Source organism: Portunus trituberculatus, chromosome 37 (genome assembly GCF_017591435.1).
Source record: "Portunus trituberculatus isolate SZX2019 chromosome 37, ASM1759143v1, whole genome shotgun sequence".
In the NCBI taxonomy this organism is placed as follows: Eukaryota; Metazoa; Arthropoda; class Malacostraca; order Decapoda; family Portunidae; genus Portunus; species Portunus trituberculatus.
The window spans coordinates 14454469-14467732 of NC_059291.1; the positions used below are offsets into that span (position 1 = coordinate 14454469).

The following is a 13264-nucleotide window of genomic DNA, read 5'->3' on the forward strand; positions in this document are numbered from 1 at the left end:
TTTTAATGTCTTTAAAAATTGATGTAGAGTGCGTTAATGTTTAGTGTTTTAACATGGAGCTTTTCCTTATAAGGTAGGTTTGTGCACACATTTGTGGTAGTTGCTATATTATGTGGACCATTTTATGTCTTAATGTATATTGTGCTGTGTACAAAAAAAAAAAAAAAAAAAAAAAATGTGGTCAATAAAAATATGAATATGAATATGAATATGAATATGTATTTCGTTATATTATCGTGGCTGGCAACGTAAACTTACCGAGAAGTCCATCTTGCTTAACCCTAAATACTAAGACTAGGAGAGGGCTGAGTGGAAACGTACGAGAAGACAAGAAGTATAAAAACGAAAATAAAAAAGAAATTACTGACTTATTTACTTACTCATTCAGTCTATGTAAGTCGGCCAATCATTTAGTCAGTTGGTCACTCGATGAACAGACTTAACACAGCATCGTGGTCCTCAGGTAGGAAGTAACTGTCTGAGCCGGAACCATAACCTGAGCTTTCTGTGTCTGAGTCCTCATCATCCATGCCCAGACCGTCTCCCGAGCCCGATCCTGTCTCTGTGTCCCCTTCGTGATGGTGGTGGTGGTGGTGGTGGTCCTCCTCCTCCGGTGTAGCAGTAGTGGTGGTGGAACTTTTCATTATCTTTATCTCCTCATCCTTCTTATCTTCTTCCTTTTTCTCTTCCTCTTTTTCCTCTTCTTCCTCATCTCCTTTTGTTTCTTCTTCGTCTTCCTCCTCACTTTCATCTTCCTCCTCTTCATTTATTTCTTCCTCCTCTTCTTTCTCCTTTCCTTTCTCCTCTTCTTCCTTATTCCCTTCCTCCTCTTCTCCCTCCTCTTCTCCTTTCTTCTCCTCGGCTCCCTCCTCCTCTTCCTTTCCCTCTTCATCCTCCTCCTTTATCCCTTCATCCCCTTCTTCTTTTTCCCCTTCCTCCTCACTCCCCTCCTGCTTTATCCCTTCATCCCCCTCTTCCTCTTTCTCCTCTTCCTCCTCACTCTCCTCTTTCTTTATCTCTTCCTCCTTCCCGTCTTCGCCCTCCTGTTCCTTTTCCTCTTCCACCTCCTCATCCTCGCTACTCTCACTATTACTCTCACTACTACTACTGCTGCTGCTGCTGTCCTCCTCATTAGCTTCTTCCATCCCTTCCTCCTTGGCCTCCTCGCCGCTACATCTTCCCATCTTCATCCACGCCCTGTCTTCTAACGCTGGGTAGTAGTTTGTCCCTGGGCGCGCTACCATCACTTCAATCCCTCGCCGCAGCTCACACACCGGCGCTCGCTTCTCCTCACACTTGGCGTCGCTAAGGTAGTAGAAGTCCTCGGGGTCCATCGCCGCGCACCTGATGATGGGATGTAATGTGATGGGATAGAGTTTGGGTGTTTCATTGAGAGGTTCGTTGGTTGATTTGAGTCTTGTATTTACTTATGGTTTTTTTTTGTTGCTACTGCTTTTGCTATTGCTACTGTTGTTGTTGTTACTGTTGCTATAATTATGTTTACCACTGCTATTATTATTATTATTATTATTATTATTATTATTATTATTATTATTATTATTATTATTATGTATTAAGACTCCAACTGTTAATATTTGTTAGACCTTGTACTGTTCTGAAGATTTGCTACTACTACTACTACTACTACTACTACTACTACTACTACTACTACTACTACTACTATTACTACAACAACAACAACAACAACAACAACAACAACAACTACTACTACTACTACTACTACTACTACACTACTACTACCACTACTACTACTGCTACTGCTACACCACCACCACCACACTACCACTGCACCACCACCACTGCACTGCTGCACCACCACTACTGCTGCTGCACCACTACCACCACCACCACCACCACTGCCACTACCACCACTGCACACACAACAACAACAACAACAACAACAACAACAACAACAACCACTGCTGCTGCTGCTACTGCTGCTGCTGCTGCTGCTGCTGCTACCACTGCTGCTGCTGCCACCACTGCTGCTGCCACCACCACCACCACCACTGCCACCACTGACCACCACCTGCCACCACCACCACCTGCTGCACTGCCACCACCACCACCACCACCACCACTGCTGCTGCTGCTGCTGCTGCTGCCACTGCTGCTGCTGCTGCTGCTGCTGCTGCTGCTGCTGCTGCTGCTGCTGCTGCTGCTGCTGCTGCTGCTGCTGCTGCTGCTACTGCTACTGCTGCTACTACTGCTGCTGCTGCTGCTACTACTACTACTACTACTACTACTACTACTTTATTACTATTACTACCATTATTATTACTAAAGTTACTCAATAAAATGCTTAATATAGAGCCGTTTTCTCTAAATAATTACAGGAGAAACTAAAATATTGACGGCAAGTGGTCTGTGTGTAATTCACTGTTTGATCTGCTGCAGTCTCTGACGAGACAGCCAGACGTTACCCTACGGAACGAGCTCAGAGCTCATTATTTCCGATCTTGGGATAGGCCTGAGACCAGGCACACACCACACACCGGGACAACAAGGTCACAACTCCTCGATTTACATCCCGTACCTACTCACTGCTAGGTGAACAGGGGCTACACGTGAAAGGAGACACACCCAAATATCTCCACCCGGCCGGGGAATTGAACCCCGGCTCTCTGGCTTGTGAAGCCAGCGTGTGTGTGTGTGTGTGTGTGTGTGTTTCACTGTTTGATCTGCTGCAGTCTCTGACGAGACAGCCAGACGTTACCCTACGGAACGAGCTCAGAGCTCATTATTTCCGATCTTCGGAAAGGCCTGAGACCAGGCACACACCACACACCGGGACAACAAGGTCACAGCTTCTCGATTTACATCCCGTACCTACTCACTGCTAGGTGAACAGGGGCTACACCCAAATATCTCAACCCGGCCGGGGAATCGAACCCCGGTCCTCTGGCTTGTGAAACCAGCGCTCTAACCACTGAGCTACCGGTTGTGTGTGTGTGTGTGTGTGTGTGTGTGTGTGTGTGCGCGCAGGACTTACCATTGATCGTACTCTGCAAGGTTGGCAGTGGGAGCCTGGACGTTTATGGAGTTGGTGCTGTCTTTTGTTCTGGAATGGAAGGAGATGAATGAGACAAGCAAAACTCGAAATTTCCAGGAAATAAGGGAACAGCTCATGCCATAGCTACATATCATACGTAATAGGAGTGAAGGAAGGGTGGACGGAGGGAAGGACAGAAGGTATATATATAGGAAGGAGGGAGAACCATATAAATCATACATATAAATTATACATATACTTATTACAAACGAAGGAAGGAGGGAGGAAGATATAATGGAAGGCGTAAGTGGAACTGCAAATATTGAGAATACAAAGTCTGCACGTTATATAACGAGATATTGTTGTTCTTTTCTTTTTTTTCTTATTGTTCTTGTTCTTGTTCTTCTTTTTCTTCTTCTTCGTCTTCTTCTTCTTCTTCTTCTTCTTCCTCTGATCATTACTGCTACTGCTGCTGCTGCTACTACTACTACTACTACTACTACTACTACTACTACTACTACTACTACTACTACTGCTACTATCATACCTTTATTTGTTTCTTTTTTGTTTTACTTATGTTTTATAATTCAATTAAATTTTCTCTACATGAGCTTGAGTGAGGCAAGACTTCTTCCTTCATTTATAAGAGCCACGTGTCCTTTGTGTATTTTATTTGTAGCTCCAGTGGCGACTTGCATCAGTGCCAGTGACGGGAAACGGGGCAGGTTGGGTAGGTGTAGGTGTAGGTATGACGCAATGTCAATTAGTGAGTGACGCGAGCGGTGAGTGGCAAGATAGTGAGCGGAAGTGACGCATATCATGTACTTCTCCTTTCCTTGTGTCCTTAGAGTGAGGTCTTGGTGCTATGTATGAGTCTCCTCCTGGTGTTTTTGTACTTTGCATCTTCCTCTGTGACTCCCACCTTAGGCAGTTTTACCACAATTCAATCTCTCTATCGCATCTTGTCTTTCCTTCTTTCTTCTTCCTTCAGCTTTTTTTTTCCACGTTCTTATAATCGGTTCCTGTTCTTTTCTTCTTACTATGAGACCAAACCACATCAGTTTTATCTTATCACTTACGTAATGCATTTCACTCCTGCTCACCTGCACACCTCTTCATTTCGTATGTGTTCTTTGTGACACACCTATTAGCCATCGCATCATTCCCATCATAACTACATATGACGCTACTGCGGCACCTTACCTCAAACATTCACTCACTCACTCAGTATCAAACCTGCCAGTGCAAAGTAACGGAATGGATCTGAGGGACATGACGAGACTTGGGACCATATTCTGAGTCACTTCTGGGCCGTACCTCCGCTACTTCAATAGGCTCTAGATAAAATTACGACATAAGTTTTCGAAGGAGACACATTAACAAAATTCCTGCATTATTATCGGGATAAAACTCTTGAGAACTCTGCTAATAATATAATCTTTGTAGCCTTTGAAAAATGATCGTGGCGAGAGAACAAAGCATTTCTGAATAGGTGTCTTGTGTTATCTCTCGTCTGCCCAGCCTGCAAGAATGCACAAAGGCCAATAGAGTAGACACCTTATCACCGCTTCATCGTGTAGAGTAGGCAGCGATAGCAAGGAAGCGGGGAAGCAGGGAATAATGTTGTCTTGTTATCGTGTTGAAAAGTGTAAGACGAGAGAGAGAGAGAGAGAGAGAGAGAGAGAGAGAGAGAGAGAGAGAGAGAGAGCATCCTTTTAGTTATATCTGAGGGCTGCTAAAAAAAACTATCCAAACACTTGCCTGTCCGGCCCCTACTCACCTGACGGCCCAGAAAGGTGTACCCAGCGTCATGTGTCTCTGCTGACTTATCCAGAGCCAGCCCAGGGGCGTGGCGTGGCCTCCAACCCACAAGGGAGAACTCAGACCTGCAACACGGGGATATCAATTGTTGTGGGGTGATGTTGGAGTGGTGGTGGTGGTGGTGGTGGTGGTGGTAGTGGTGGTGGTGGTAATGGGAATAGTGGTGGTGTGGTTATTGTTGTTTATGCGCTACTACTGTTACTACCACCACTACTAGAGGCACTCATGATATCAGACACTCACCTTTCTCCTTGAGGAAGTTCACCATATACTTGAAGTCGTAGTCGGTGAAGGTAATGAGGTCCCCGAAGATCCCGTCACAGAAGTGCTGGGCGTCCCTCCAAGTCATCTGCGGGGGGAAGGACAGAGAAAGGGGGAGTGAAAGTTACGGCTCATTTGTATATCTTGTCGCAGTCTTTCTATTAGTTTAACTATTTGTCGTTTTATTTATTGGTTTGTTGATTTATATATCCTTCTATCCATCCATCCATCGATCCACGCAAAGGAATCCCAGCATCCATTTCGTACCTGTCAGTTCACTCATGCATTCACTTACACACATTCACTTAAACACAAACTAGACACTACCATACATTATCTCATTATTATACCATCTATACTGTCCTTATCCATCCCGATGCACACACACACACACACACACACACACACACACACACACACACACACACACACACACACACACGCGCGCGCGCGCGCGCGCACTTACGTACGCATATTCCTCCTTATTAAGCTCGTAATTTGAAACGCTTTGCTCTCTCACTACGACTACTTACAAAGGACATAATTAGTGGAATTTTGAAGAGTTTCTTCGCTAGACAAATCTTAATTTGTTTGCATAATAATTTTAAAAAAACTTAGAAACCCTTTTATCTTCAACTATAGCTTTTGAATGTAGTCTCGGTGTGGCGCTTAGACCAGTATTATGAAACCCTTGGCTCTCTCACCACGACTATTTTCAAAGACGGCAGAGATGATTTGTCAGGTTCTCAGGAGTGTTTCTCCTCTCAGTAATGTAGAACTGTTAATCTCTCACTGGAAATGAGTCTTGTTCGTCCTCTTTTAGGGATTTTGGTGAAACTTTTGCTGCTTCCTTGGACATACCGAGGCAAATATTACTGAGTTTTAGGAGAGATCACCATGTCAGGCAGAGGATGGGAAACTAACGATATAGGGTGTCGCGTGAATAGAATCAGGTACTCACTCGAGCAACGCTGAAGATGGCGACGCAGCGGTGGCCGACTCTTGAGTACAGCATGGGGCATTTGGCAGATGGCGGTAGTGGTGGTGGTGGTGGAGGAAGCAGATTGGCCAGAGGTGATGGCATACGTCTTGTTTTTGATGACGGCATGACAGGTGCAGGAGGAGGAGGAGGGTAGTGCAAGTATGGGGAGAGAGGGGAGAGGCTGTGGGCGTGATGGTGGTGTGCCGAGTGCTTGTGACCGGGGTGTGTAGGGCTGGTGCGGCTGTAGTACTTGTGGCTGCCGCGCTGGTGGTGGGGTGTGTTGTGGGGGCTGTTATGGTCGAGGTAGGGGTTCATGTGCTGGTCGGGACTCGTGTGATAAGGGCTTATTTGATTGTAGTAGGGATTGATGTAGCCATGGTCGGAGTTATGGCGGTCGTGGTGGCCGTGGTGGTGTTTGCGGAGCTTCTTGTTGGTGCCTGACCACTCGTTCTGCTGCCGCCGCTCGTCCAGACTCAGCGGCTTGTCGAATTTGTAGCCCAGGATGCTGTGAGACGCTACAGACGGCTCCTGTCTGCCTTCAATGGGCTGGTCATGCGCCTGAGCATGGGACTGGTCATGCTTTTGGCCATGGTGGTGTTTGTGGTGGCTGTGGTGGTTGTGGTTGGTCCGGTTATCATCATCATCACCGTGTGGGTTGTGGTTGTGCTGGGCGTGATGGTTCTTTGTGGTGTGGTGGCCGTGGTGGTGATGGGTGTGACTGTGGTTGTGCTGGTGGGCTCTCTCAGGAGGAAGAGGTGTTTGTTCCGTGGGTGTGGGTGACCCGGTTGTGTCGCCGAACAAGTCCAGCAGTGAGAAGGCGTCCGTACCTGACCAGGTGGCGATACCTGGGAAGAGAGACAGAACAAGTATTAGCTTTTGGGTCATGACGGGCAGCAGCAATAATCTGCAGTGAGGATGTGTTGTTGGTTGTTACAGTTATAACGATATGGTGATGATAATGATTGTTGCTCCCGCCGAGGGGTGACGAGGCGGAGAAAAGTATGCTAGGCGGGCACGTTGCTGTGAATTGCCAAAGCGCAGAGCAGAATAGTGAGGCACCGTGGCACAGAGAGGTGTTACATGGTGAAGAGGTTGCCCGGGTAGGATGATTAGTCGGGGTGACTCGCGGGGCCGCACGGCTTATCAGAATGCGGAAGATACCACGAGCGGACACAAACTTGGTGAAGAGTTTTTGTACCGCCGTTCATTCAGTGCTGACCTAGTTGTGAGAGTTGCAGGGAGGAAGGGACGGGGCTCAAGCTGTCCTATCAGATAACCATTCATTCACCCTTCGTGCAATGAGTGGATCAAGGAGTGCGGCGCAGTCCCTGACGGGGGCAATGGCGGAATGCTTGACATACACAAAGAAAAGCAAATGAACAAACAATAACAAACCTCTTGACCTGTAATAGGCTGTTTATGATAAGCTACTGTCTCGGTGTCCATTTTCTCCTTCCTTTTGTTGTCCTGGGACAGAATCCCTCATACAATAAAAAAAAGATAATTAAAGAGAATTATGAAAATGAATTGAGCATACTAATTTCTCAAGCACTGACCAATTGTTTCTTAACAAAATATGGCGTTTTCGAAGTCGTGATCTACACAGCAAAGGGATCAACAATGTAGTACATTAAATTGATGAATCTAAACCCAATCTAATCCGACATAGCCTCAGATGAAAACGTTAGTGCTACATGTATTTCGGTATTACCTAAAACCACACTGTTTTCAAGTTTGATGTGTAGGACACTTACGTAAAGGTGACGCCTTCTCAATGATCAATGTAGCGACACTCCCATTTTGACTCTCTCACCACGATATACAATAATTCATTGAAAAATATGTATGAAGTCTATAAATAAATGCAAAAAAAGAAGAGGATGAAAATATATTTTGCAATTTTAGCTCGCATTATTTTTGAGGTAGTTGTAGAGCAAGAGGAAACATCTCTATTGGTTATTAGTGGCTGAAGAAAGATGAGCCAGATAGCAGGGAAAGAGTTCACTTGCTACATTAATGGCGTAAGTCACTCAGCGCTTCGGACTGTCTCCAAACTTACAAAATCACTATAACAAGTTAGGGTAGAGTGAATAAATATACAAGCACAATGGATGGGTAATCTGAGATAACTATCAACCTTTTAAAATTAAAACTTCCTCTGTGAACCTAATCAACACATTGAAATAAGTAAACCCTTTGTATCGATTACCACGCAGTGTGTGTTGTGCATCTTTACTCACTCTTACGTACACAGATCTGTTGAAACCTTCCTTGTACTCATGATAACTGAGAAATCTTTGGCTAGGAAATGAATTAATTTTATGACCTTATTTCCAGCTTATTTTGCTTCTGCCTTCCCCTTATCTTATAACCTCAGATCTTGTAAAAATCAGTAACTAAGAGATTTTTAGCTGATATAATTGTAGTAGAGCAAGTTCAGATGGCTATTGGATAACAAAAATTGTCTCTGTAAATCTGATGCACTTAATAAGCTTGTCATCACTTTTGGCTGTGTTGCATGTTCTGTCAGTCTTCGGTGCCCATATGTGCTGACACTCTCCTTGTAATATTTAGTTACTGGGAGACTTTTTTTTATTTGTCTTGTTTTTTTTTTTTTTAAAGCTGTAAACTCACTATACTTAAAACAGATCAAATAATTTCCTGAAGTAATTTAGAGCATGTTTTTGCGTCCTGCAGTCAATCTTCACTGCTCAGATCTGCTGACAGTCTTGTTATACTCACGATAAGTGGGAGACTCTTGCCAGATATGATTGCTGTGTACGAGTAACTTCAGTTGACTGTTAACCCTTTGATAACGAAAACTTTCACTGTAAACATAATATATTGAATTACGTCAGTCAAATCATTTTCTGATTATTTTGAAATAACATTAGCGTATCCCTCCGAGGGCCAGGTCGATTTGTATTATGTTAGGTTAGATTTAAACTTGTTCAGTTTATTAATTTAATTGCTAGTCCTTTCATTGTACAGGTCAATTATTAAAAAAGAAAAGTGTAACCCAAAAATAGATAGTATATAACTGATTTAAGAAAAAAAAAGAAAAGAACATTAGTAAAAGAACACAAGAAAAAAGAAGAAAACACAAGGAAAGAAGAAAAAGAACACAAGAATAGGACGCAAAAATAAAGAGAAGGAGAAAAGGAAAAGATAAAACAAATAAGTAAATGTAGGGAGATTGAATAAAGAACAAGAACGAAAAAAAAAAAATACTGCAAAATTTTTTTTCTACCATTTTGTACAATTAATTCCTCAATTCCTCCATATTCATCAATTACTCGTACTCCACCAACGAAACACCCACGAAACTCTTCCCGGAACACTCATGAAGCCTTTGAACGTTGCACAGAAGACATCTGTACCCTGACTATCTTATCAAGCAGGTGATGTGCATTCCTTTGTTCGGAGTCTGAGTGCGTGCTGTCTGTGGTGGTGGTGGTGGTGGTGATGGGTGTATTTGAACGAAGGCACGTTGGAGATTGAGTTAGCAAAGTACGTGAGTTAGCATGTGGAAGAACTAACAATGACAGCATTTATGAAAGTAAAAATACAAAACCTGAAGCGAAGAATTTTTTTTTTTTTAATAATATGCTTGTGATTTGGTAGTGAATATAACGATAATAGCATCTAACAAAGTAAAATAATTCGAAAAATCTGACAAAGAGGGAATATAATCACATGCAGGTGATGAAGTGACCGAAGGAAGAATAACTAGCAATAAGAGCATTGAGGAAATCAAAGCAATAGCATATAGATTTTGGGAAACGAAAAAATAGTCACAGCGATAATATTGATATGATCTGCACTAAAAGAATATCGAAAGAAGTAAAACAACAGGATTATGAGTCTAGTTAAGAAGAAGAAGGAAAATAAATGATTTACAGCCATGATGATAAACACTAGACGCAGAGTCACTACAAAGTCACACACTCCCGACCATCAACTAAACTGAAGAGACCATATTCTGAAACTCATATGACTGCATCTCAACTACTTTAAAATGCTTTAGTTGAAGTGATACAGGGTTTTAAGAGCTCTTTTATGGTTTTAGTGATAAATGAACAAGACTAATACATTATCAGCTGGAGAAACACCCGTGAGAAGCCGGGTAATAATCGCAATGACCTTAGAGAATAATCGTGGTTGGAGAACAAAGTGCCTCAAAGCAAAGTTTATCGCTTGAGCTGAGAGGGAACGGGAAACGACACAGCTGAGTCATGCAATGGCCTTTTAGTTCTTAAAATCAAAGGAAAGTTTTATATCAATGTATGAAGTTTGTGTGGTGAAAGGATACATGAAAGCTTTGTGTAAATGTGTGGTGTTTGTTGATGTGTTTCTTGCTGATGGGGAAGACTTAGATTTGAAGGTAAAGATATGATGGATGATGACGACGTATACATGAGGGGAAGTTAAATAAAGAAAGGAAAGAAGAAAGAAAGGAAGATGAGGACAAAAGAAAAAGAAAGAAGAAAAGGAGAAGAAAGAAAATGGAGAAGAAAAAGGAAGAAGAGAATAATACGTAAAAGGAGGAAAAAAGGAAAAGGAGGATTGGAAGGAAATGAAGGAAAAATGAAAAGAAGAAAAACAGAAGAAGAAATAGCAATGAGAAACAAAGAGAAGTAGAAAAGGAAAAAAAAGAAAGGAAGAGAAAAAGATGAAAATGAAAAAGAAAAAGAAAAAAAAAGAAAATAACAATTATGTATCACCTAAACGATACTTCTTACACCACATAATCATCAACAATCTTTCTTGTGACTTTCCTCCGCTGAAAACCTCCATATACCGTAAGACATGACAATAGTGTATAGTGGTCAGGGAGTGCTGGTTACCGTGGTGTTTCTCTAATGGTGTCACTGAGACGGGGAACATGCAGATAAGGGTGGCGGTGACAGCATCAAGAAGCAGGAACACCAGAACATACGATAATGTGTCGGACATTTGCCTTTGAGTTCATTCGTGTCTGGACGTGCAGGCTCACCATGAGAGGGGATCAGCCGGTGCATTATATCTTTTGTGGGTGAGGGTCATAACTTATGCCATCCATTTACCTACTGGTTGCAGAGGTGGGGGCCTAAAGTATTCCTGCACAGGCACATTTCAGTTCTCTTTGCTGCTTTTTGGACGTGTCTTTCCACCTGACTGACTGACTCTCAAGCATTCATCCCTTTTTCTTGTAAATTCTGCAACTACCTGCTTGCCTCTGTATTTTCGCCTTCTTATGTATTTAACTCTTTCAAGAAGGAAGTTACAAGACACTTATCCTCCCATTTTTAACGCTCCTTTTGACCTTTATTAACGGGCTGACACCTCAGTGGGTCTTTTCATTCTTCGTTCTTTATGTTGGGCCAATGTCCCTCTTCTGTTAAAAGAAAGACTGCTGCGTGTGTTACCCAGGCACCGCATTCCTAAACGTTTCGGCGTCTTATCTCGAGTACTCTTAGCAGTATATAGTGTAAATTGTTGGGGTTTTCGAGGATATTTTTTTACAAGGGGTCGGCATCAATGAGAACAACATCGTGAAAGCCCGACCAGTGAACTCTGTGGCCGTTGAAAACAGAAGTAATGACAGATGTTAGTCAGCATTTCATATTACAGTCCTCTGGATCTGTATAGTGCTTATATATATATATATATATATATATATATATATATATATATATATATATATATATATATATATATATATATATATTAATGTTAAAAGGATATTTACATAGGACCCCCCAAAAAAGGAAGAAATTATAGAAAACACTGAAAGACTGAAAAAAAAATCCCTGTAACGTTCACGTAAGTATAACGCAGAGGAGCTGACTGATCTTTTCCTTGTTTCTGATCACGTGTTTGCTTTCAAGCGCGATGTAGACCGTCACTGCAGTACACGATGTGTTTCACCGGTAGGCACTTTCGCTTTGCCAGGTTCTTCCAATAATAACAAAAGTAAATAAGGTAAACGTCATGAAGCCATCAGGCCTACACGCATGAAACATGCTTACCTATTTCCACCTATCCTAATCCATACATTTGCTTAATCTCTCAAAGCTCCGTAATGGCTTATCTCTAGTAACCTCATTACTGAGTTCAATATATTCATCTACTTCTCTGTTTGAAATGACACATTCTCCGCAATGCAGTGAAAGACTGACCATCGCACTATACAGTGTGTTGCCCGGCCCTCTATTGCAACTCTACCCTTAGATTCCCATCGCCAGGCCCTCTGACCACCTCGCCGCAAAGGTGGTGTTGTGTTCAGGCTTTAGTGCAGCTTGTACGAACAACACACACAAGTACAATAATTATTATGTAGCTACAGTTAGGTACTTTTATTACATATATGTACGTCCGTGTTCAGAAATGCTTTGTTCTCTCACTACGACGATTCTCAAAAGCCACGGTGATGATTAGTCTAGCTCTAAAGAGTGTATCTTCTGTTTATAATGGAGAAATTTCCTTAATCTATCATCGGAATAAAAAAAAAAAAAAACACACCTTTAAAATTTTAACTCGTGTAATTTTGACTAGATGTAGTTGAGTTGTGGCATGGAAATGTTTCAGCATAAGTGGCATTAACTGCACGTATTTGGAAGATTTCACTCACCGAGCAGGAAAAGGGTCAACAGCAGTGGTCTGAGGAGAGTCGCCATGGTGAACGTACCAGGGCGCGGCGCGGTGTGGAATGTGCGGGCAGCGGCTGGCCTGGGCAGTGGCGTGCGCTGGTCTGACTGTTGTCCTGCTACGCTCTAAGAAGATTAAGAGGCAGATAACAACGCTCAAGATCTCGAACGGGTTGAACGTAGGCGCCGCTGATAACACACGGAAGAAAGATAATGCCACTGGCTGTGCCACATAGGTTGATTATTGCACGTGAGCAGGTGCGCGTGTCAGCCTTATGGGCATATTGCCTGGGGTTGTGGCCATTATCACCTATATTATCAAAGGCAGGCTTTACAAAAGCTCCAAGAGGCGAGTCTTTTCACATGAAATATTTTGTTTGGACCTGGTGAGAACGTGCAATGTCCTTCGTCTGTGTGTTTGTCTGTGTATCTGTGTGTGTGCTGTGTTCATCTGAGGCTGGTGCTGCAGTTAGAGTGTTCAGTCACACAACAAATTTCCTGTCAGATTTCACATCATCACCTCTTGTGATTTGTTTGCAATAGTCTACCACGATTGAC

General features: G+C 42.8%; 1 protein-coding gene across 1 annotated transcript; it reads right to left on the reverse strand.

Moving 5' to 3' along the window:
- Positions 1-422: 422 nt before the first annotated feature.
- On the reverse strand, positions 423-12846 carry LOC123514124. Its single transcript, XM_045271773.1, has 7 exons — positions 12691-12846; positions 6057-6922; positions 5078-5183; positions 4794-4899; positions 3014-3082; positions 944-1344; positions 423-478 (listed from the first exon to the last, which is right to left on the reverse strand). The coding sequence occupies exons 1-7, from the start codon at positions 12734-12736 to the stop codon at positions 423-425; spliced, it is 1650 nt and encodes a 549-aa protein (XP_045127708.1). The 5' UTR covers positions 12737-12846.
- Between the last annotated feature and the right edge of the window lie 418 nt (positions 12847-13264).